The 25,668-nt window shown below is 37.9% G+C and overlaps 1 protein-coding gene across 2 annotated transcripts in view; it reads left to right on the top strand.

Annotated features, from left to right (window-relative positions):
• COL19A1 (collagen type XIX alpha 1 chain) overlaps nucleotides 1–25,668 on the top strand; it is a 1,307,565-nt gene that overhangs the window by 1,268,283 nt on the left and 13,614 nt on the right. Inside the window, exons 50-51 of one of the 2 annotated variants that reach the window (XM_075340246.1) lie at nucleotides 3,690–3,821; nucleotides 7,929–8,886. In XM_075340246.1, the coding sequence (XP_075196361.1) occupies nucleotides 3,690–3,821; nucleotides 7,929–7,951 (155 nt within the window). In that variant the 3' untranslated portion in view covers nucleotides 7,952–8,886. Of the gene's footprint in view, nucleotides 1–3,689; nucleotides 3,822–7,928; nucleotides 8,887–25,668 lie in introns of those variants that run through there. The other variant, XM_075340245.1, reaches the window with a different exon arrangement.

Here is a 25,668-nt window from a genome sequence, read left to right as displayed (position 1 = left end):
CTTTGCCACCTTCCCCACGGACAAACCCTTTTTTTCCTTTTCCACCACGCCTCTTCCCCTTTCCACCAGCATCTGTCATTTTGCCACTCATGTTGATTGCGACAAGATTGTGCACCTGAAAATGTGGTAGTAAAAATTGAGAGGTGGTGTAGATTGCAGCGGTGGTCTAGCTTTATTAACAGCAGAATAATAAAGAATAAATATCCCTGACAATGCAACTACGACCCTTAAACTGGCAGCATAAATTGCTAGTATAATGGCTTAGTTATAATGAGTTTGAGTGTGCAATGCAGGCAGACGTGCTGCAAATATCTGTGCACTACTGGGACTATACAGAAGTCCAATAGCCACGTTTAGGATGCCACTAAGTTCTCTCAGTGTTTGCTAGTATAATGGCTTAGTTATAATGAGTTTGAGTGTGCAATGCAGGCAGACGTGCTGAAAATATCTGTGCACTACTAGGACTATACAGAAGTCCAATAGCCACCTTTAGGATGCCACTAACTTCACTCAGTGTTTGCTAGTATAATGGCTTAGTTATAATGAGTTTGAGTGTGCAATGCAGGCAGACGTGCTGCAAATATCTGTGCACTACTGGGACTATACAGAAGTCCAATAGCCACGTTTAGGATGCCACTAAGTTCACTCAGTGTTTGCTAGTATAATGGCTTAGTTATAATGAGTTTGAGTTTGCAATGCAGGCAGACGTGCTGCAAATATCTGTGCACTACTGGGACTATACAGAAGTCCAATAGCCACGTTTAGGATGCCACTAAGTTCACTCAGTGTTTGCTAGTATAATGGCTTAGTTATAATGAGTTTGAGTGTGCAATGCAGGCAGACGTGCTGCAAATATCTGTGCACTACTGGGACTATACAGAAGTCCAATAGCCACGTTTAGGATGCCACTAAGTTCACTCAGTGTTTGCTAGTATAATGGCTTAGTTATAATGAGTTTGAGTGTGCAATGCAGGCAGACGTGCTGCAAATATCTTTGCACTACTGGGACTATACAGAAGTCCAATAGCCACGTTTAGGATGCCACTAAGTTCACTCAGTGTTTGCTAGTATAATGGCTTAGTTATAATGAGTTTGAGTGTGCAATGCAGGCAGACGTGCTGCAAATATCTGTGCACTACTGGGACTATACAGCAGTCCAACAGCCACGTTAAGGATGCCACTAAGTTCACTCAGTGTTTGCTAGTATAATGGCTTAGTAACAATGAGTTGGAGTGTGCAAAGGGCAGGAGGGTACAGTGGCAGGGTTGTGGGTCTCTGGGTAGAGGAAAGGAAGCCTGCCTTTCTATCCCTCCTAATGGGGAAATGCAGCGAGGAAATCCCTGACCTTAGCTACACAGACGCTGTCATCTTGTGTAGCTGTTAAACTCTGTTTTCAGGACCTGTCACCTATGGCTCTGACCCTGCCGGTATGAGCCCTTAAAAGGACTGATAGAAAGTGCTATCCCTAAGCTGTCCAGCGCTGTGTATGGAGCGTATACAGCAGTATCGGCGATTGGAGCTGCGCCAGTGATGTCTGACACCAAGGACGCAGAAGAGATAATGGCGTCCGGACGGGCAGATACTCGTTTTTATAATGCAGGTACATGTGACATGGACATCCTATCACACATGCCGTTGCTTCTCTGGCTAAAAGTCCACTTAGCTGTGTGTGTGTGTCTGGGATTGGCTGACATGCTGGCCCTCCCCACTACACGCGCGCGCTTAGGGAAGAAAGACAAGGAAAAAAAAAAATTATCCAAACAGCAGTGATCGGAAGGCGCTGTTCCCGCACACTATACACTGAAATGTCATAATAGTGTGAGTCACAGAGTGACTTACACTATTACAGCGGAAAGCCAGCTAGGAATTAGCTGGGTTTTTTGCTGCTAGAACCGTTCTCGAACGTATCTAGAACTATCGAGCTTTTGCAAAAAAAGCTCGAGTTCTAGTTTGATCTAGAACAGCCCCCAAAATCACTCGAGCCGCGAACTGGAGAACCACGAACCACGAACCGGGCTCAACTCTACTGTTCGATCTGAGAGCAGCATAAAATAGTGACAGAGACACTGATTCATACAAAGAGTTATTGACTGTTTGTCTTTTTGTAGCAGTCAGGAAAAGGTTCTTTATTAAAGAAGTGGTTCACCCATATTCATTATTGGCCACAATGATATTATGTTGAGAAACAAGGTTTCTCTCAAATACATTTGTGTTGCCAATAGTGCCTCTGAGCGACGCTATTGCAGACCGCTCTTCCCCATCGCCTGACCCTCAGGCTCCGTAGCCTCAGGGATCCGGTGATGTCATGTCAGCTTCCTGTTCACCTGTCATCACTGCGGCCGGTCCCAGTCTCCATGAGTCACTGGGCTGTGGGCGTCATTTCACCGCTCATCACAGCCCAGGTTGTCTCAGGCTTGCTCATTACTGACATCTAACATGCAGTTACATCATATTTCAGGCCCTTGACTTTGATGCAAGCTCAGTGTACAAGCTTGCATCTTTGCTGGCAGATGATGGATGTATATTTCAGCCATCATCTGCCTCTAAAAGCTGTGGGTAAAGCATAGCTATGCCCGCAGCTGTTAACATGGTAAATGTCACTGTCAATCTCCAACAGCGGCATTTAATGTAGACCAGTGAAAATTAGGAAATGAAAAATCTTTTAAAAAAATACACATATTTGGTATTGCTGCATTCATAAAAGTCCAATCTATCAAAAACTAAAATAAATTTATCTGATTGGTAAACGGCATAGCTAGAAAAAAAAAAACAACTCTACAAATGCCGTTTTTTGGCTGCCTCAACAACACAAAAAATGTAGAGGCAATCAAAACATCTTATCAACCCCAAAGTGGTATCAATAAAAACAACAGCTTGTGACCCATAAAACAATTGCTCAAACAGCTCCATTTCCCAAAAATGTAAAACATTACAAATCTCAGAAAATGGCAACACAAGTAAGAAATGTTATCATATAGTCAGGTCACTTTTACCGTATAGTGAACATGGTAAATAAAAAGTAAATAAATTGCTGAATTGCTTTTTTTTCATTATTTTGATTCATTATTTTGACTCATTTGGATTTTTTTTTTCGTTTTCCAGTGCACTGATTTAACATATCTTAAAGGGAATCTGTCAGCTGGTTTTCGCTTCTTCATCTAAGAGCAGCATGATGTAAGCAGAGACCATAAATCCAACAGAGTATCATTTATTTTAGCAAGTAGCAGAGCTCAGAAAGCTGCACACATCCACACCAGGCTCTCTGTAGATATTGTACATTGATAGTGAGCTGCTAATCACAGGAGGAGGAGTATCTTTTTTGCCAGGCATGAGGTAATCAATAATTAGGTCCTGGTGCTAAAACAATCATTGAAAGTAAACAACACCAAGCACCTTGATAAGAAAGGCATCACTGAATTTTCTGAGTTAACTCTTACAACATGCTGTCTACAGATTACATAGCAAAAACCAGCTGACAGATTATTTTTAATCCTGAGATTAACAAATTATTCATGTGCTGTGAACTAGGGAAATATTAACTGTAGAAAATACTATGCAATTATTTCTTTATAGATTTAGACAACCTATGACTTGAAATGTGAACCTTTCTCACAGTTATTGCGCTTTAAGATTCTTCTATTAAAGATTGGTTAATTTTATAACACAACTTTCATATTTATTTCTCATAGAGAAAATGAGTGATTTCCTTTCTCAACTAAAAACACCAGCTGCTTTACTTGCTGCTCAAGGAAAACAAGGCCCACCTGGAAATGATGGACTTCCGGGACCACCTGGAGATCCTGGGCCTCCTGGTCCTCAAGGTAAATTTGAGAGTGAATTAGTTAAAAGGGTATCCAGCCAATAACAATATTTAGAAAACGGCTTACAAAGGTATAGAAAATAAGAAACGAATCAAGATTTACCTTTACTGATACCCAATCCCTGCTGGTTCCTGCTTCTTGGTGCTCTCTATACATACCAGAAATTTGAGAAAGCATCATCTAGCTAAGCATTGGACACAGTGGTGACCGTCCTCTGTCAGTAATTGAGCAATTTCTAATATATCAAAGCTGGATCAGGATTCAAAGACAAGTGTAGACAGGATAGGTATGGGAACCGGAGCTATAACTATCCGTAATGGAGAATATGCATTCTTATCCCACACTTACCAGACTTCTCAGAATTTTTTTAGAATCATATAATATCCAAAATATTTCCCTACAATCTAAGGCTGAACAAAGGATAATGTCTTAAAGCGGTACTTTGTGAATATTTTCTATATCTATGCTTGAAATATAATACAATGCAAATACATTAGATACGCATTCCCTGACGGGAATAGAATTCTACTATAAACATAATTGGAAACATTCCAATGTTTTAAAAAGTGTAATGATATCATTTACTCAATGTGGTACAGACATACAATTGCCAAGGTTCTATGCATTTTTGTTCAATCACATGAACACAAGGAATTGCCCATATTTCCAGGATGGGATTTATCATACAATGACAAATGAAAGTGGCGCTAATTTATGATAATACTTGTGAGCACAACAAAAACTAAAGAAAACATGAGATCTTATTATATAAGTTGTCTGAAAAAGAGCAAATAATCATTTTAAATCTAAATTCAGATCATATAGCTTGGAACATCTTTTACACATACTGTGGGGTACTTGGATGAACACTTTAATCATTCCGCATATCTACACATTTTCATATTCTACTAAGTAAAGGCTGCTTTACACACAACGATATCACTAGCGATCTCGTTAGCGATGTGACACACCCAGATCGTTGTTACGATTTGCTGAGATCGCTCATAGGTCGCTTTGTACACGTACACATCTCACAAACAACGCTACATCGTTCAGCGATATATTGTTTGACCAAGGCGGTCGTGTGGATGTTGTTCGTCGTTGGCAGGGTGTCAAACATAGCAATATGTCTGCTGCGTTACAAACGAAGAACAATATTTTGAAACTGAACGACGTGTCAACGATCAACGATTTTCCACCCTATTTGCGATCATTTGGAGTCGCCCATAGGTGTCACACGCAACGACGTTGCTAATGATGACGGAAGTGCATCACGAAAACCGTGACCCTGACAACATATCGTCAGATAAATCATAGCGTGTAAAGCGGCCTTTAGAGTCAGCATGGCCATCGACAAGTCAACAGAACTGGGGATTCCCAGCCAGTCTCCCACGCTGGTACTTGCCAGGCCTCAAAGTAAGTAACATCTTTGATCCGACGAGGGCAGGCACAAAGAGTTCAGCATGGCAGTCGACTAAGTAAGAGTCACACAACTGAAAACAGACTTAAAAAACTTTGCATCAAATTATTACATGACTAATTTCCATTTCAAGAGAAGAAAATACTAATAACAAAAGATCTAACAACAGATTCTTATTCATGTGAAATGTAGACAATTTGACCTTGGCTATTGTTTCTAGCTACATTGTATTTCTGCATTACCATACTAAGTAATAATATTTCAATATGCATATGTCGTACAGTATGCTAAGTCATATGCTTTTAAATAATTAACACAGGAAAAATATGATATGCAGATACTTAATTGACATTAACACAAAGCTTTTCTGCCTACTAAAAAGCTTATCCAAAATTAATGAGAATATCTAGGACACTGAATTAAATGGTGAGAAAACATAGGTAGGTTGAAAGTCAAGAGTTACACTAAAGTTGTTTCAACAGTTTTTCAATTATTTTTATGATACAGTTTATACATCCTCTGATAGCCTTGCAAATAAATAAATGGATTACAGTACAGCCAAATACGTAGCAGTTTAACGACATATCATGTGATCATGAACCTGAATACTTTCTTAAAGACGCAGTCTGGCATTTTTTTAATTTCTCTATCCATGTACTGTCCTCACAACTGTGCAGTTCAGTGTCCCTTCTTTGCTGAGCCTTCATTAGGATTCTCAGAATTCACACCATATTTTACTCCTCTGTGTTCTGCTAGAAATCCAATGATGCTTTACCCCAGCATCAAGTGAGCAGCTAAAGCTAATACCATCTTTGCCTGCTGTTGTAACAGTGTGGTTATCCTACCACTATATTCTCCAAAATACTGTATAATAAGACATTATGAGTATATACTTCGGGAGATTAGACTGTCAACTCCTTCATCATACCTGTGTTAGGAGCTGTATAATGATTATTATTTACTGTGATAGCAGTTTTCTCACCACCTGTGGAGAGAATTTGGGATACATTTCATTTAGTTTTATTATATAAGCAGTAATGGCATTCTGATGACTTTAGATAAATATAGTATATAGAATTTTTAAATATAAGTAGTAACCATATGGGGTAATGCTAAGTGAATTATACAGTGTGTCTACCCATATCCTATCCACCGCCATTAACTTGAGAATGGCGGCAGCTATAGGCATAGAAGTGGTGTCTAGGTATAGTAAAGTAGCCATGCGCTATGCAATGAAACCACCTATAGCGCCACCTGATGGAAAACAACAGAGTTAGCATCTTTATCTCGAAAACGGAACGAGATAGAGAAAAAATGAATTAAAAAATTGCCGGGCATCATCAATTCAATACGAATTGACACCTTGCATACAGAAATGCTATGATATGAAACCCATGAACCCCCCAAAACATTGAATGCTGGTCACGCATTTGGCGCTCATTTAACTTTGATGCTCGAAGTGGCCATCGTCAGCTGCAATGCACATCTGGACTATGGACAGCATACTGTATCTTGCTGCATGTTGCGCAATATGGTAGGTGACACGTTTGCACAAGCATCTGTAATACGTCGTCGTAGGTCCTGCAATGTTGGTGAAGGGGTCGCATACACCTGCTGCTTGATGTGACCTCACAGAAAGAAGTCCAATGGGATCAGGTCAGGTGAGCGTGGAGGCCACTCCATGCAGCGACCATACCCAATGACTTGTAGGAAGGTCTCCATGAGGTATCACTTCACATCCGCAGCCTTGTGAGTTTTTCACATTCTAATCATAGCATTTCTGTATGCAAGGTGTCGATTCATATTGAATTGATGATGCCCTATAACGTTGTAATTCACTTTTTTTCTCTATCTCCTTCCATTTTCGAGATAAAAATGCTAACTCTGTTGTTTTCCACCAGGTTGCGCTATAGGTGTTTTCATTGCGTACCGCATAGCTACTTTACTATGCCTAGACACCACTTCTATTCCTATAGCTGTCGCCGTTATCAAGTTAATGGCGGTGGACAGGATAGGGGTGGACACACTGTATATATTGTGGGACTTGTGATATTTTGATTAGAAAAAAAATCACTAGACTGCTACTTTAAGATATAGGTTGCCTTTACAAGCAGAGTCTTGGGACTCTGTTCAGACACTGGATGCATATCAGGACACTTGCTCCAAATTCATGGTTACATATTTACTGTAGATATGGCATTCTGTAATTTTAATTGCTGATAGTTCATCCAAGACCTTGCACAGACACAAATCCTTTTAAAGTAGGAGAGCCTTGTATAATATTAGTAAGAATTTTGTTCATGACTATGTTTATGATTAAAAAGACCGAATTTTTCAAATGATCAAATATAAAATCAATAAAATTAGGGATTTTTTTTAAAAAAACAAAGGAACAATGGAACAGTTGCAAGTAGCAACCAGTCTACTTTTTATTTTCCAAAGGATCTGTTGAAAACTGAAATCTGATTATTTGCTACGGGTAATTTCTCTACTATTTTTTGGACCAATTTTGATAAATATCCTGTAATATTGTTACAAAGCCAACTACTTTAAAGTTTTCCCTTTCACTGATGCTGAGGTGATCAACATATACTTTAAATGGTTTTAGACAAAAAAAAAATAAATAAGCATGCCAGTTTTTTTGTAGTTTCTTGATAGGTGGTTCCTATCTATTATTTTTCCGGTAGTTTGGTCTTCTCTGGAATCATGATAAGACTGAAATGAAGACAAGACAAAGGTTCCCAGAAGAAGTATGGCGTCTTACTTTGGGAAGAAAAAAGCCCTCAAAACGACAAATGTTCTAATTATATATGAGAAATCTACTGAGTGGAAAATGAAATCAAATGTGAAGATTTGAGTAGTTTTGAGTTAGTTGATTGTTTTTAGACACTGTGTACAATCATATGTACAGTAGTTGTATTGTGTTAAACTTTGAAGTGGAGATTATTCGATAATGTAACTGTGAATTTTAATATGTACTCTATGTGAGTCCGACAAGGATTGTTTCTGACACTGAGTGATTAATGATAACCTTATTTATCATCCAATTGGGATTCTTAAAGTCTGTAAGATCCAAGTTTTAGGCGATAGCATATGGTAATTTTATCTCTTTTGCATAAGACTGTGTGTTTTCATTATTTTTGTTTTATGTATATATAGCCTATTTACACATTATACTATTGGGGAGCACATCCTTATTGCATGCCTATTGTTTACAAGACACAGAAATATGTATTTAATTGATGGTTAAACACAGACTTCTGTGAACGACGGGGCAAAATGTGGATCACTAAAACTAATTGTTTCACCAATGGTAAGAGTGTAGAATAGCAGATATTATTCCACACTCTCTAAACGTTTTACTTAAATATAGAGTTATCCTGTAATGTGGTTATATGGTTATATTGGTGCTTAAACTGGATATATTCTTATGATGCAACTGGATCCTAAAAAGAGAAGCACCTACAAATAGTGCATCCTAATCAAATTATTCATTGTCACATTACTTAGTACAACTATACCAAAAACACAACGGTACAGGAAAATAGTTGCAAACCCGACCAAAGAGCAACAACAGAGTGGAAGAAACAGGCTAATCCTGTTGCCGTAAATCCAGATTGCAAGAAGTTTTCTTAAAGGGAACAAACCACCAGTATTTTGCCCTATAAACTAAAGGCAGTGCCATTATGGTGCTAGGATCTTGATTAAAATGATACATTTAGCTGATAAATCCAAGTCTTGATTGCAGAGTAATCTTTGTTCAAACGTCCAAAAATGACATAATTCATGCCTTGAGCACTAAGAGTGGGACTTTGAGGGTCAGGTATTCTGTAATGATTCCTCCCCTAGCTGCCTGCCTCCCCGCTATTTAAATTTATCCCCTCTACCGCCACGATTAGGACTATGTCCGGCGCATACACAGTACTATTTTCATGTTTTTCTCCAAGTCTTGAATAAAATAGAGCTAGAATCAGCGCATGTGCGTACTTCAATCTCCGTTGCCATTTTAACCCGATGCTCAAGCACTCCAAGAATTAGTACATCATTTTCAGATGTTTGTACAAAGATTACTCTGCAATCAAGACTCATATTTATTGGCTGAAGGTATCATTTTATTCAGCATCCTAGTGCCATTATGACACTGCATTTAGTTTATAGGGCAAAAACTTGGTGGTTAGTTCCCTTTCAATATTGTTACATTTAGTTAAGTACATTTACTCAATACAGTTACATTTCAAGGATGGCACAGGGAGAGTGGTTGAAAAACAAAATTTAAAAATAATTTCTAATTTAATAATTTTAGTTCATGCTTACGGAAAAAAAAATAAAATGTAATTAAAAGGTTCTGTGTATCCAAAAATTGTAAAAACTTCACCTTGTCCTGCAAAAGTCAAGCTCTTATAGAACTCCATCTCAGTAAAAAGAAAGTTTAAAGTATCCAAATATGACAAACCCCCCCAAAAAAACTTTTTAAAATAATTTCTTGTGCAAAAGTAGAATATAAAAAACCCTATATAAATCTGTTATTGTTGAGGTCATAGCCAATCACTGAGTAAAGATTACATGACAATTATACCAAATGGGGAATGGTGTGTAAAAGCTAAATTAAATATAGAATTGCTGTTTATGCTCATTTTTCCAACTAAAAGAGAGTAATAAAAAGTGATCAAAAAGTCACATGTATTCTAAAATGGCACTAATGAAGAACACAACTTGTCATGGAAAATATAATCCCTGTGGGAAAATTATGAAACTTATAGCTCTCATATGAAAACTGAAACATATATGATTTTTTTTTACAAAAGTACTATAAAAAAAAACAAATCAAAGCATAGAATTGTGGAATTGTGGAAAGCACAAGGTTTAAAAAGCAAAAAAAAAGAGTTTTAATTGCTATTATGTTCGATTCTTTCCAATAAAAAGTTATAAAAGTTTAATAATAAGTTATATACAGGGTGGTCCAAAAGTAGGTGGACAGTATGTGTAATAGGGTTATGGAGATTTATCAAACATGGTGTAAAGTGAAACTGACTCAGTTGCCCTTAGCAACCAGATTCCACTTTTCATTCTTCACCGACTCTTTGGAAAATGAAAGGTGGAATCTGATTGGTTGCTAAGGGCAACTGAGTCAGTTTCACAGATCCAATTTTCACAGATAAATTTCCCCCAAATCTGTTTTCTTTTCAGATAATTCAGATAACCCATAATGGCAAATAATTTAAATACAGATCAAAGAAAATGGATTTTAAAAGAGTATTGGAAATCTCAAAATGCTGAGGCCATTAGAGCAAATTGGGATGAAACATTTGGTACTCAAGCCCCGAAGAGACAAACAATTTACCGCATTCGTGACAAATTCGATGCCACTGGCTCAATCCTCAATGCTCCAAAAACTGGTCGAACCAAAACAGCCCGTACAGAAAATAATAAACAACTTGTTGCTGAATCATTTGTTCAGAGTCTAAAAAAGTCCACCACAAGAGTCTCTTTAGAATTGAGAATTTCTCGAGCTTCTATCATGCGAATCCTGAAATCTATTGGGTGGAAAGCTTATTGTCCACGTCTAATACATGGTTTATTGGAGGATGATCCAGACAGGCGGCTGCAATTTAGTGAGATTATGCTTATCGAAATTGAAAGAAATCCAGTAATTTTAGATAACATTATGTGGAGTGATGAAACTTCTTTCAAATTATCTGGCCATATTAACAGACATAATTGTATTTAGTGGTATAATGAGAACATGCATTTAACATTAGAGCAACAACTAAACTGAGCCTGGTGTCAATGTTTGGGGTGGTATTTCAAGTTATGGTGTTTTAGGACCAATATTTTTTGATGAAACCGTCACAGGAGATAAGTATCTCGGAATTCTAATGAATCAAGTTGTTCCCCAGTTACAGCAACAGCCTAATTCAAATGACCTTTATTTTCAACAAGATGGATCCCCTCCACATTATTCAAGAGTAATCCACGAGTATCTTGAAGAAACATTTCCTAATAAATGGATTGGCTGAAGAGGCCCACTTGATTGATTGTTCACCATACTTGACCCCAATGGATTTTTTTCTTTTGGGGAGTACTCAAGGACAAAGTTTATAGTCGAAAACCAAAAAGTGTCAGTGATTTGAAAAATTACATAAGAGATGTATTTCAAGAAATTAATACCAAAAGAGACTTGTGCAAAAATGGTTGTCGAAGCGTAAGAGACAGACTTCAAAGCTGTGCAAATTGTAATGGAAAACAGTTTGGGCACCTGTGTTGATAAAATTTAAGGGCGTTTGTATTATTGTACAGAATAAAATTTAATTGTCAATGTTATGCTTGTGTTAGTAAATACAATTTTATATATCAATCAAAATAAATATTATTTTCTGTCCACCTACTTTTGGACCACCCTGTATATACCCCAAAATGACAAATGACAATTACATCTCATCCTCCCCAAAAAAAAAACTTGCCCTAATATGACTGTCACCCAAAACAAAAATGTTATGGCTACTGGATAGAGATGAGCAGACCTGTTGATGTTGGAGTTTGCTGGACTTTAGTTAAAAGTCTCTTTCTAAACCCAGACTTGACTTGAACTTGTTCATGGACCCCGAACCACATATAAGTTAATGGGGGACTGAACTAACAGGCTCGACTCGAGTAATGAGAATAATGGAAGTCACTGATTGAGCAGTTTGGGTCACCACCCACATACAGCCAGTCAAATACAAATCACTTCTGAGGAAGGGAAGAATGGCGGGGTTTTTTGAGGGTGGATTACACAAAGCATGTGAAAATCCTGTTTTTACCCCCAGTGAGAGCCATTCAGAAACTGCAAGCGGCTCTCACTGCGCCAAACACCCCGATGTTTGATCAAGTGGTTAGCATATGAACAGCACCCGAACTCTGGCAAAGACATTTTAAAACACCGTGTTCGGGTTCAAGCCGTGGACACCCAGTTTTTGGTATGAACCCTGAACTTTATGGCTCAGGTTCACTCATCTCTACTTCTGGAATGCCACAATTAAAAGGTGAAAAAATGGTCTGTCATAAAAGCCAAAACTAGCTGTGATGCCAAGGGGTGAGAAAGATTGCTAGATGGGATATACTTTATTTGTATATATCAAAATAATTTATTACAACTCTACATAGAAAGATATTATTTGTAAATGGATAAACTCAACTGTGTATAAATACTATATAAAAGTTACACACATGAAATTAAACCAAGTTGACAAAATGCCATCCAATGTATGGCAGGATAAAGATGTTTTGAACCTTTATCACCAGTTTTTGGAGGCAGTCTACCACAATCCTATTCAAGATGACAAAATGGTCACACACCAAAACGATCCCTTATTAACAAGGCAAAGGCCCAATAGTACCAGTGCTAATCATCAAAGATGAAAATACTATATCTGCCATAATCTATTGCGATGGATACCCAGAGAAAATGTTATTCAAGAAACTCTGTCATTGAGTAATGCCTAAGAAACTCAGTATAAAAGAATAGAGATTATCAATAAAGCCCGGAACAATACATTCAGTATATAAGAAATACATGAATCCTTAGACTACTGGAGCGTACTATTGGCATTCAATTAATTATATAGGAAAGAAGGATTTGTACTCAAACAGCAGAAAAATACAAAGTCACAAGTATGAAAAGAAGGGCACCAATGCAGTCATTACAGTGATTACGATTATACTTTATACAAAAACGAGAATCCTTCTGTTCTCTATATATTGAACGCAATGCCTATAGTGATCTTCAGTGGTCTACCAAAGTTTTCGGGAATGATGTATTTATTGTATACCAATCTTATTGTTCTGTGCTTTATTGACGTATGTTTCATCTAATCTCTATTGATTTATACTGTTTTCGTTAGATTTTTAACTCTTTGATAGACTTCCTTGAAAACCAGTATTCCCTGGGTATTGATTGTAAAATCTTGAAAATGTAGCATTTTCATTTTGGTTCAATATTTCATTCATTAGTTCAATTACACGGCTACTGGGGGAGCTTTTCCTTCTTAATAGGGGAGTAACTATTTTGTCACCTTGATCTCTACTCTGTCATTTTTTATCTGGTATTTTCACAGTTTACCTGTTTGTTTTTTTCTTTTTACATTGAGTTGAAGTGAATTATTTCGATATGTACATATAGATTATATTTATATTTTTTCCTGGACTGTTGTGCTCATGGTATAGCTCTAAAAAGAAAAGTTGTCTTAGTAATAGTCAACAAATTATCATAATTTAAGCATACCAATGATAAAAAGGGTAAAAGTAAAAATGTGAAGCGACAATGCATGCTAGTGTATAATGTTTCACATAAACTAATTTTTATGTTGGTCTTTATAATAATATTACTGCATTGGTGTTAAATGCAATAGTAACATTACACCTTTCCTCTTGGCTTGAGATGTAAATGAGTGGCTCAAAATAATCAACTTTGTAAGTAATACAAAAGGTTTTTTCAAAAATTAATCTCACAGCTATCTTGAGATAAGATGAAAGGTAAAGGAGGCACCGCATTTTCCGGATTGTAAGATGAAAATTCCCCTCCAAAACTGGGGGAAAAATGGTGGTCCTCTTAAAATGCAGATATGGCATACAGGGGTGGCAGTGGTGGAATGGGGTCATAGGAGGCAGGATCGGCAATACTGAGGATGTCACTGCAGTGTCGCAGCAGCAGTAGGTGCCTGATCTGACTTCAGGCTCTAATCAATCGCCCGCAGTTGACGCGATCAACTTCATGAAAATGGTTGCAGAAGCGGCGCGTGCGCTGATTGACACAATGGACTTCAAAAAAAATGGCCATGGAGACTTTTGTGTGCACACATCACCTCTGTGGCCATTTTCTTGAAGTCTATCGCACCAACCGCAGGTGATTCAATGGATCTCGCAGTCAGATCAGGTGTCTGCCACCAGTAGGACACACCAACACCCTGTTCTGTGAACCTCCTGAGTTTCTGCACTGCAGTGACACCCTCGCAGCACGTCAGATCAATGGCGCCTGCAGCCGTGACACCCCTGAGGCCGCAGTATTGCCAAACCTCCATTGACTAACCCTCCTAAGATGCAGCAATCCCTTCTCTGAGCCCGCAGCATTGCTGACCCTGTCTCCTATGACCTTCCTGAGCTGCTCCACCACCGCCACTTTCCCCGTTAAGCATTAAAATTAAGACACACTAGGATTATAAGACGGACCATCATTTTAACATTAAAAATTATTTTCTCCTATTTTTTTTCCTAATTTGGGGTGCGTCTTATAACCCGGAGCGTCTTATAAACTAGAAAATACGGTATCTGACATTCATGGAAAATTCTATTTTTGGGAGTTCAGTTCTCATAAACAAACATTAAAAATATCTGTACTCTAATCATCCTGAAAATGTGCCTTAACCTTTTAACATGGCCATAGGGTGTCAATAGCCAGAACTATGTCAAACAAGGTCTTTAGCCTGTTTGCATCCTCCAGGCTATTGCAAAGAACACTGAAATAGGGAAAATACTGGAATGTGGTTTTGCTTCAATGAAGAAAAATTAAAATTGCTATCAAAATGCAGATAACATACTATATGGCATAATATATGCCACGGCTACAACAATACTATTCCTCAGTACTGTTTACGGAGAGATTTTCATCAGACTACTTCATAAAATAAACACAAAGAAAAGGAGAACAAAGGGAATGATAATGAGTTCATAAACATTGTAAATATAGAAAAACAATATTTATTAAAAAAAAATCAAGGTCTGAGCATGAAAACAACAGTGAGAAATAGACATCAGAAATAACAGCAGAGGACATATAGAAAGGCGTTCATTGCTATATGTATCATATAAGGTCTGTGAACTACTCCCTAAAAGTAATGGCAGGGTAATGACAAAGTATAGTAACATACCCAAAGTAGTCCTCTCCTGCTGGTATGACACTAGCTCAGATGAATGCTTTGACACACTGTTTTCATCTGAGGATCAGGCAGTCAGAGATTGAACCTTTCCCTAAGTGTGTCTATCACCATTAAGCTGCATCCAATACAGTTGCTATTGTCTAAAATTACATTTTTAGCCCATGTTCCCACTTACCGTAAAAAATTGTTTTTTCTACCCAGCATCTAAGGGGGTTCCCACTACAGCACAGCCCCTTCTGTTTTCAATTGTCTCCCCAAGTTAAAGAAAAAACCTTGTACTCACCTCCCATTCTGGCTCCGTCCCAGCGCCGTCGGTGACCGCAGTTTGGCCCTCACATGACATTGTGACATCACGCGAGCCTCATGTCCAGTCACTGCTGACTTCTCTCACCACGCCTTCAGACCAATTGAGCAATCAACAGAAAGTGAGTGGCAGTGGCAGCGGCAGCGTCACTTCCTGTTGACTAAATGATTTGATATGATGGTGTGGCGAGAGAAGCTGGCGGTGATTGGACAGGAGGCTCCCGTGACGTTACAATGTCACATAAGCCCCAAACCACAGCTCTGGCACAGCGCCAGAATGGGAAGTCAGTAGAGGGTATTTTATTTTAACTGGAGGAAACAAGCGGAATCAAAAGGGGTTATCCTAGTAGTGGGCAACCCATTTAAGCTACATGTGAACATGGTATTTTACCTACTAACAGTCATTCAATTCACACAAAAAAAGGCAGGGATATTTTTTTAAAAAAGGTATATATGAATGTCACTTTGTTCTCCAATCTGTTTACTTCCAGTGCACACTATAGTGGCTAACATTCAGTCTCGTGCTAGCCTTTATTAGCCTTACAAAAGGCTAGGCTTCATATATCCCATTCACAGAACATTCAGTGTCATGGTGCATATAGCATTTTGACTAATGTTTACATTTATAGCATAGTATCATTCTAATTTTCTATGCAATAGTAATAATGTTGAAATATTGTTTTGCTTTATACTTAAACGTACATTTTTTGTGTAGGAGGGTTTTTCAACTGTGTTTAAATGTTTTCCAAGTATTCAGGTAATGAACATTCTGAATATTATATGAAGGGATATTAATACTTAATTTCAAAAGGAAATTACTTGGGGGTACTTTTTTACTAAAATTATTGCATTTCAAAGATTAAAGATTTAATTGTTGTAAAAGTCACTGTTATTTATAATAACTTCTGCTTACAGGATTTGATATCTTATGTGATAATCATAAGTGCAGATTATTTTATTTGACCAAAAACAGGTTTTTCTGCAGAAAAATTGCTCCAACGTGCCAGACACTTGAGGTGTTCCTTAATTATTGGTAAATAAAATTATTTTAATTGACTATTGTGGAGAAATGAGGGTCAGCAATGCTGTCATACATTGGCCTGGCTGTATTTAAAAAGACCACATGGTCCAGGACTGCTTCCTCACTACTCAGACAACATAGGGGGAGGTTACCACACTCCGGTAAGACTTTATTGGGTTCCCAACACATAATAGTTTATAGTACAGCAGGGCACAAGATAGTACAATTGACAGAGTCTCACCTTCCTACTGACTCGCCAGGTAAAAGAATCTCCTCAACTTTGGGGCATCCAGGGCCACTACCCCAGCTAGCAGCACCCCACTTTTGTTGAGCATCCCACTAAAAGGAGATAGCAGGAAGCTTAAGAAGCCGACCGAGAACAGCGAGATATGTGGCCAGGTGACCGGATTGGGTTCTCTAAACTAATTACTGGACTCAGTGTTAGGTAGTGGAGCATTTTAGTAATCCACCAGCTGGAACCATGGTCCCAAGGCTAAAGTCATGTAGAATGATAGGTTATAGGAGCAGACCCCTTTTGATATCCCTCAGTTTTCTTTTCAGGGCATTGTGTCCCACAAGATTGGGGAAGAAAATCATGGGTTTTTCCTCACTGCTCAATAGTTCAATTATACTGCAGATGACGACGTCTAGTGCACTGCAAGGTGCTGATGCAATCTGCAATCAGCTGCCATTCCACAAGTTAGCACACAAAAAGGACACTTGACAGTCCCACATGAAACAATGGCCCATGTACCTTGACTCGCTAAACAAAGGAACAATACGTCTGGCATAATTAAGAATAATACACTCCCCACAAGTGGATAGATATTCCTTTTTGGCGCAGAGTCGGCACAACTATTCTACAAGCAACTTCAAATGACAATGGCCTTTTACTTGTTGCTTATTGCAGTTGCTTTTGAATTTCTAGTACATGGTGTGAAAAAGTATCTCCAAGTACAGGCAACTTCTAATGGCAGGATTAGATATTTTAGTTCATAGTCTAATAATTCTGTGATTTTCAGTGACTTAGATTGCTTAATTCTGGTGGTCACTTACCTACTGATTTGTTTCTCTCATCACTGAAAGTTTTATAAAACCTATCCCAGATCGATTATAGAAATTTGTTTGACTTGTCCAACATGAAGTGATGATCAGGAGCCAGTAGTCACATATGATTTAGAAATGTGGAGATAAAACGAATTACAAAATTACAAACATTGCTGCACAAATAAATCAGAGTGAAAATTTGTACCCAAAATGTTGTATATGGCTGTAAGTCCAGACAACTTCACACTTTTAAGGCCCCATCACGCGCTACGATATATCAGGCGATATGTCGTCAGGGTTACGGATTCCGTGACGCACATCTGGCATCGTTTGACGTATCGTAGCGTGTGACAGCTATGAGCGACTGTTAACGAGCAAAAATACTCACCTTATCATTGCTCGTTGACACGTCGCTCATTTTCATAAACTCGTTCCTCCTTCTGCGTGCCGGTTGTTCATCATTCCCGAGGCAGCACACGTCGCTCCATGTGACACCTCGGGAACGACGAACTGCAGCTTACCTGCGGCCTCCGGCAAAGTGGAAGGATGGAGGTGAGCGGGATGTCATCTCCACCCCTCCGCTTCTGTTGGGCAGCCGCTGTGTGACGTCGCTGTGACGCCAAACGTCTCTCCCCCTTCAGGAAGAGGATGTTCGCCGCCCACAGCGAGGTCGTTTAGGAGGTAAGTACGTGTGAAGGGGGTTAACGACTTTCTGCGACACGGGCAACAAATTTCCCGTGACGCACAAACGATTGGGCGGGTGCGATCGCTCATGCGATCGCATGACATATCAGCACGTGTGACGCCGGCTTTAGTTGCTTTCTTTTCAATCATAGGCTGGTATAAGTAAACCATGTGGAACTGCACTATATAGAAAAAGAAGATATTTATAATAAAGAATATACCTATATATCTAAATTAGGCAAGAATAACCTTTTCTACTATAAAGGTCTAAGAGCCACATTTTCAGATGGAATAAATAGAAGCTAAATTAGGATCAGGGATTTTAATTAAATATTTTAGTTAAATGACCTATATGTGAAGTATATGCAAGTGAGGGGTCACCTTCTCACCTGTCTGTATTCTAGAAAGGAAGAGATCATACATGCTGTACTTATCGTGAGTTGCTCAAATCTGCTTTACTCTCCCATAAAACTACATTGAAGAGAGCCTCATTCATGTATGGACACCTTGTCATCAACTTCTTTCTGGAGTGCTACACAGTGGCCCCCCAAAAAAGTCTATTAATATTTTGGGATTCCAGAGAGGGACACATAGTGAACTTATCTGTCATTGATCTGCACTATACACTACACTTCTTCTCTCTGGCAAGGAATAGTGTCTGAAACCAGCAGAGTCCAAATAGTATGTCTATGTCCAGATGGTTGGGGCTTGCCCAGAAAAGTATTGTGACCCTTAGGTCGTAGGTTGTGAACCTCTGATCTAAACTTTTGCTTTTTGGATATGTTTGCAATTTTGTGATTATTGATGACTCTGCATTTGAACAAGTGCTCCTGGTCACAAATAATGGATTAGTAGTGAGTGACCTGGGTATAGATAATTTTCCAGTGGGCCCATATTTTGGCATGAGGACAGTGATCTCTTATTATTTTCTATTCCTCAATCAGGCAATGGAATGACTGGTATCATATCAGTAGGACATATTCATAGGACTCAAACGCCATAATAATTTTTGCCTTTTAAATTACAAAGTCATATTTCATCAAACTACATAAACGTATTAGGAGATATTGTTTTTATATAGGCCAGTGGAGAGAACTATAAAATTCACATACAGTATTGTAGTTCAGCTGTTGCTGACAGTGATTATACTGATATTCTAACTTTAGTAAGAAAATGCTTAATTAAGGGTTAGTCTAAAAAAAAGAAAAAAGTGTATTCGTTTTGTGTTATTGTGTTCTGTCCCATCTAACATATGGAAAATTCTCCTATGTCACTGTGGAGGCATCTACTGTATACTGTATATGGATATGGATCTATAATTCAATGTAACTTTTTGCAAAAACAAAACACAGAATACCTCCTGTTCTCAGTTTACACTTTGAGTTTACTGCTTGGCTTTTGCTGTGTAGTAATTAGTGAGGAGTGAGCACTACCATGCTTGGGTGCTTGGTACTTGTAACGAGTAGTTGGGTGCTCGGTTGGGCATGACTCAAGTACCAGAGTATGATGGAAGTCAATGAGGGACTCGAGAATTTTTTGGGAAGTTTTCTTGGAAAAATGCTTCAGTCCCCCATTGAATTCCATTACACTTGTGTACTTGAGTCACATCTATCTAAGCCTCCAACTGCTTGTTACAAGTACCGAGCACCGGAGCATGGCCATTCTCGCTCATCACTAGTATTCATGTTTGGGTTTTAGCTATAGAATAGAGATATTAATTGTTGTTCCGAATGAATTTCCCACCAATTCCAGTTTTAGAATATGCTTATGCGAAAGGCTTCATGATTTTCATACTGAATGCTAATCTTCATTTATACCTCAGACACTTTGGAATATGAAAACAGTTTACAGAAGACTTCTCTTTAAATACTTCCACATTTAGTAACACTGTGAAATTAAGTTTCAGGAAAGAAAACCTGGAAATTTTATTCTACTAATTCATGTACAGTTTGGTAAATAATTTTGAGAAAACTAGCAGGATAGTGTTAAACATTTAAGGTTATAGACATAACATAAAAGGATTATTCCTGACTTCATAAATGCTTGGTTGGATAATGCGTGTAAATACAAGCAATTTTGCAATTTACTAATTATTATAATTTTCAGCAGTTGTTTACAGCTCTTTTGATTGGTAACCGACCATCAATAAATATCAGCTCATACGCAGTGTTTACAAGCTCTTTTGTAAGCAGGAGCTCGCTGTTACAATATAATTAAGGTCAGCTTCAGCACAGCGCGTTGCGGCTAAATAGCAGTGGTGGTCAGTCAGGCAATGAGCAGTAAACAACAAGAAAATGTTAATATGCCAATTTTTATAAATAGTAAACTGCAAAAGTGCCTGTTTTAACAAATAACATCCAATTATGAAGATGAAAATAACCCTTTAAAGCAGGACTGGCAGACAGTATCATATGTGTTGGGATCTCTTGTGTCTCACCAAGAAGCGGATTTTGTGTAAAGAGGATTCTGTCAATTTAGTGGCATGTAAGAGATAAGCTAGTGTGAGTGATTATCTCTTCTTCCTATTGAAATAAACATTTTCGCTCTGCCCAGCCAAGTTTGCATGTTTATGAGATAGTTGGACTTAACAACTTTTGGCCAATAAAATGTTAATTTATATGATCTTCATTGGATTTTGCACTTCTACAAATTTGCCCATGTTTATGAGTGACATTTGTTGATATGTACATAACTAATGCCTTATATTCCATTGACTACTGGATTATATGGGTACGATTATCTCATACTGTATGTGGGTCTAGCTGTAATAGTATATGTTAAAGTGTTGAGCGGGGTTGAGCTTTGTTGGTTATCACAGTGCCTTTCTCTATATTGTTAAATTGTTATCAACTATGGTTTCAGAAATAAAATAATTTTTTCTAAATTGGCATTCAGATTGCTTATCTATACAGTTAGCAAAATTCTACCAGTCTGCTACCGGCTGGAGTGGAGTAAAAAGTTGTTAAAGGAAATATTTTATGAGACATTTCCATATCCATATCTGTTCTGCTCTATTTGGAACTCCAAAAGCAATGAATTAAGTGAGTTTCTCATTGGTCACCATCTTTTGGCCGATGCCAGCTCAGTATGAGTTCAGAGGACCCTTGTTCTAAAGATAGCTAATGGTTCCAGACACGAGACCTGCATATATCAAACATTTAGTGATCAAACAAAAACTCAAAGCAAATCTGCTTCCAGAGGCGTAACAACCACGGCCACAGAGGTCGCCACTACGACCAGGCTCAGGGATGCAGGGGGCCCGTCGGCCCCAGCCCCTGATTCAGATGGATGTGAGACCCCTGCACTGCAATCTGCCGGCCACCGATTAAGGCTATGAATATTCATTGCTCCCCACACACACAATCCTGGGCATGGGGAGGAGCAGAGAATATGCTGACAGGTGTGACAGCTGCAAGTGCTATAAGTGGCCACGCATACATCTGATGAACAAACGGGGGGCTCAAACTCTGCACCAGGCCTCATCAGATTCCAGTTACGCCACTGTCTGCGGCATATGTTAGGCTTGCTTTTATTTACTCCTGCTATGAACCATTATATAGTATCCCATGTTTTTGGCAACTCTGGGTACTCAATGTTTACAATCTTTAAAATTTTCCATTTTATAAAGTACATCTTTTTATAATACTCAGTATGCTCAATAATTTATCAGTATATGCAATTATTGCAAATTATTCCAAAATATTTTAACAGCAATGGAATATAATATATGATCAAGGCAATCCCATTACTAACCTAATAAAGGAAGTAGCTTGTTAAAGTAAAGCATTTTAAGCTATGCAACTATGGGACCCAAATATCAGGTTGTTGGCTAAGTACATGTCACATATTTTTTACATTAGTTTGTATTTATTTATTATTATTTGGTGCCTGTTGTATAGTTGAGAAGATGTTATTTTCTCATAAAATGTGGGCAAGCAGTGTGACAAAGTACATAACTAAATCTGAATACATTTTATCCCCGCAAGGTCAGAAATTCAAAAACAAAAGCTGTGCGCTTTCTTAATATGCAAATTCAGCCTATGTATACTATAGACTGGAAGAAAATTGTGTTTGGCTACAAACAAATTAATCTCTTCTGCACTTGCCTAGTCTCTTTATTCTAGCTTTGCTTGTTATCTGTATCACATTCTTTTGAATTATTAAACACTCACTGGGAAAATCAAATCCATATTTTTCAAAAGTTCTGACAATAGCTTGTAATTGTATTTTTCTAAGGAAATGTTACAAGGGGTATTTCCACGGTGTGGTATACTTTTAATAGACAAGTGTGTGAATATTTATATTGGATGGTGTAGTATAGATAGGAAAACAGTTGCAATGGTGTAGTATTTGTGAATAAAGTTCATCCACAAAGGATGGAAATAGAACATAAAATTCCAAGTACTTTCAAAGAAACAAATTATCTATGGGAAGATGTCCAACCAGAAAAAATAGATACAAATGCCTTGACTGGTTTTAGTAAATGGCCAATCTCAAAGCCCAACAGTCTGACTGCTAGGAATACAATGACTAACAGCTTAACCGATACACTCAACAAAGTTATGAAGTCGTAACCTTTGAAAGGCCAAGTCATAGTTTAAACTTAGTCCCTGCCCACCTAGACTGATTGACAACTCCTCAATGTATTTCCTGCTGCTGAAATCGCATTCTGCCCATTACAAGCTACAGCTGTCAGTCAGGCTAAGTAGGTAGCGTTTCAGCAGACTTAAACTCTCTCACTAAATAGCTGCACTCATAAAATGCTCATTTTAACATCTGAATTACACAGCTTCTCTTACATGGATTACAAATGTAAGTACACAAGGATCATCACATCTCAGAAATTCATAAAGACCAGTGTTGTTCATGGCGGTCTTGATTAGGGGGCATGTTGGAGTCAAATGCTCCTGATGGATGAAAAGGTGCAAGCATCCTCAGAAATCTGAAGTCTCTGACAAATGGTGTGCACCAGAACTCTCACCACAGTCAGAAACTGGAATAGGATTTCTGGAGTACAGAATGCCCCAGCTTGTGATGAATTAGTTGAGTTGTTGCATCCTACCCCTATCGGCTTCAACTATTTTGTTTGATCTGGAGAACCTGGAATGAAAATGGCAAAAGTCACAAAATCCTGAGTTGTGCCTAAACTTAGCAGCTTTTCCAAGCTTTTACACCAGAATTTTACTGGCAGGAAAGCTTTGATGAATCAGGCCCAACGTATGCAGTTCGTATTAGGAAATTTCTAATTTCATCTTACTAAACACCATGTCAAATTACATATATCTGCACCTAAGCTTATTTTTTAAAAAATACCTAAATAAAATGACTCTTTCCCCCTTTTCTTTCCCCCTGACTCAATGCCATTCCTACATGACAGATTTATTATTTGGAAAGTGTGGCCTGACTTCACAATGTAAGGCTGCAGCTGTTCCTTATGTCTTTAGTAACCAGTCTGTCTCAAGTTTCAGCTCATCGAGGGAATGGCACTGTACTGAGAGGCAAGAAAAAAAAAGTTAATGTCTACCAGTAAAGATATAACATTCCCCAGTATATTATTAAAGTGGTTTTCCAGGATGACATTGTTTGTGCCCAATCCTTAGGATATGCCTTTAATGTCAGATTGGTAGATTCCACCTCTTGGCACTCACACCTATCAGCTATGGAAGGAAGCCACAGCATGAAAAAGCCATCCTGTAAAGCCCATTTTAATTAGAGTTTTGTTCTTCAAATACATTTAGGTGAAGATATTAATTATATTATTTGAAATTCCAGTTCGTTTTACTAAAATTAATGAATGGCTTTTATTACATTGCTATCATTCTGGAATTAATGTGAATGTGATGACACTTTATCGATAACACTAATATTACTGGTATCTGTAGGACAACCATAGCTTGGGTCAATTTTATGAGTTGTTTTCAATGCTAAAACTAAAGCATATCAGTCTAGTCTTAGAATGTACTGGTTAAAATTGTTTTCAGATGTCTACTGTTTACAAATTGGTACAATTACCAAGCTTTTACTGAAACTAGGGGCCTTAGTGTATGTATAAGTATGAATATTAATGTGAACAAAATAACAATGAGAAATCAGTATGACTAAATAGCGCTTAAATTCTGTCAAAATAATTTTATGATTGATGATAGATCCATGTGAGAAGATCATTTGGAAGTCCATCACTGAAACCTATGATGATGGGACTCTATATAACTCCTAAATTAAATTTTTAATCACTAAATAACAAAATTTTCATGTTGAATTTTTTTAAAAACATTCTTGTAATGTTTTTCAATTCCCTGTATTTCATTTATATTAAAAAAGTCATAATTTTGCAAATTTTTTGACTGACCATTAGCCTCAAATTTCCTACTTACGTGTTGTTTTAAATCCTGATAGTACTTATATGAGATTCCACTTTACTGGAAATCTATACACATTGTAAGTAAATTGGTGTTTAAATATTTATTCAGTGTGAAAGGGGCTAGAAAAGTAGTAGTGAAAGAAAGTCATAAGCTGGGTTTACACACTGCAACATCTCAAACGACATCGCTGTAACGTCACCGGTTTTGTGACGCAATAGCGATGTTGTTTGCGATGTTGCAGTGTGTGAAACCTATCAGCGACCCGGCCCCTGCTGTGAAGTTGTAATCGTTACAAATCATTCAGGACCATTCCTAGGTCCTTTGTTTCCCGCTGTGCAGCATGAAGTTTCAGTGTGTGAAGACTTTGCAGCGACTTTGTAAGCAACTTCCCTTTCAAAAGGCTGCTTATCAACGTCCCCAACAACCAGCTAGGTCGCTCTGCAGGTCCGGATCGCTGTTGAGTTGTTGGCCAGGTTTGCCTGTTTGAACGCTCACCAGAGACTTAGCAGAGACTTAGGGAGGTCGCTATTGCGTCACCAAACCGGTGACGTTACAGCGATGTCCTTTGCGATGTTGCAGTGTGTAAACCCAGCTATAGACTTCACAAGGTGATCTTCTCAAAGATATCGAAAAGATTTCAATCAAACTATTCCTTACCATATTGTAAAGTATTATGATTTTTTAAATATCTACTATGGTATTTATTAGTACTGTTTATTCATTTTTGGTACATAAAACCCCTTTACAAAGGGCTCATATTTCAGATCATTTTTCTTTCATTTTACCTTTTGAAGTGCAGTGAAAAAATATTATTTCTCAACTCCACTCCTTAGTACACCCATTAATTCATGTTTTCTGGATTTTCTCAGTATTACCCAAGGAATAATATAATTTTTGTCAAGGCCTTATAAAAAAGACAGCTTTATTTAATATCGAATATCCCTAAATCATAAACTGTTGGGAGTTCTTTAAGGCTAGAGTTGAGAAAACTGGTCTAAACTATGAATGAATTAATTGCTTAATAAAGAAGGGTTAGGTTCTCTTCACACTAGCATCATGGCTTTCATTAATAAAAGAAATAGTTATGATGAATCAAGAA

Source organism: Anomaloglossus baeobatrachus, chromosome 3 (assembly GCF_048569485.1).
Source record: "Anomaloglossus baeobatrachus isolate aAnoBae1 chromosome 3, aAnoBae1.hap1, whole genome shotgun sequence".
NCBI lineage: Eukaryota > Metazoa > Chordata > Amphibia > Anura > Aromobatidae > Anomaloglossus > Anomaloglossus baeobatrachus.
Note: the sequence above shows the minus strand (reverse complement) of the source record. Positions and strands in the feature narration are given on the sequence as shown.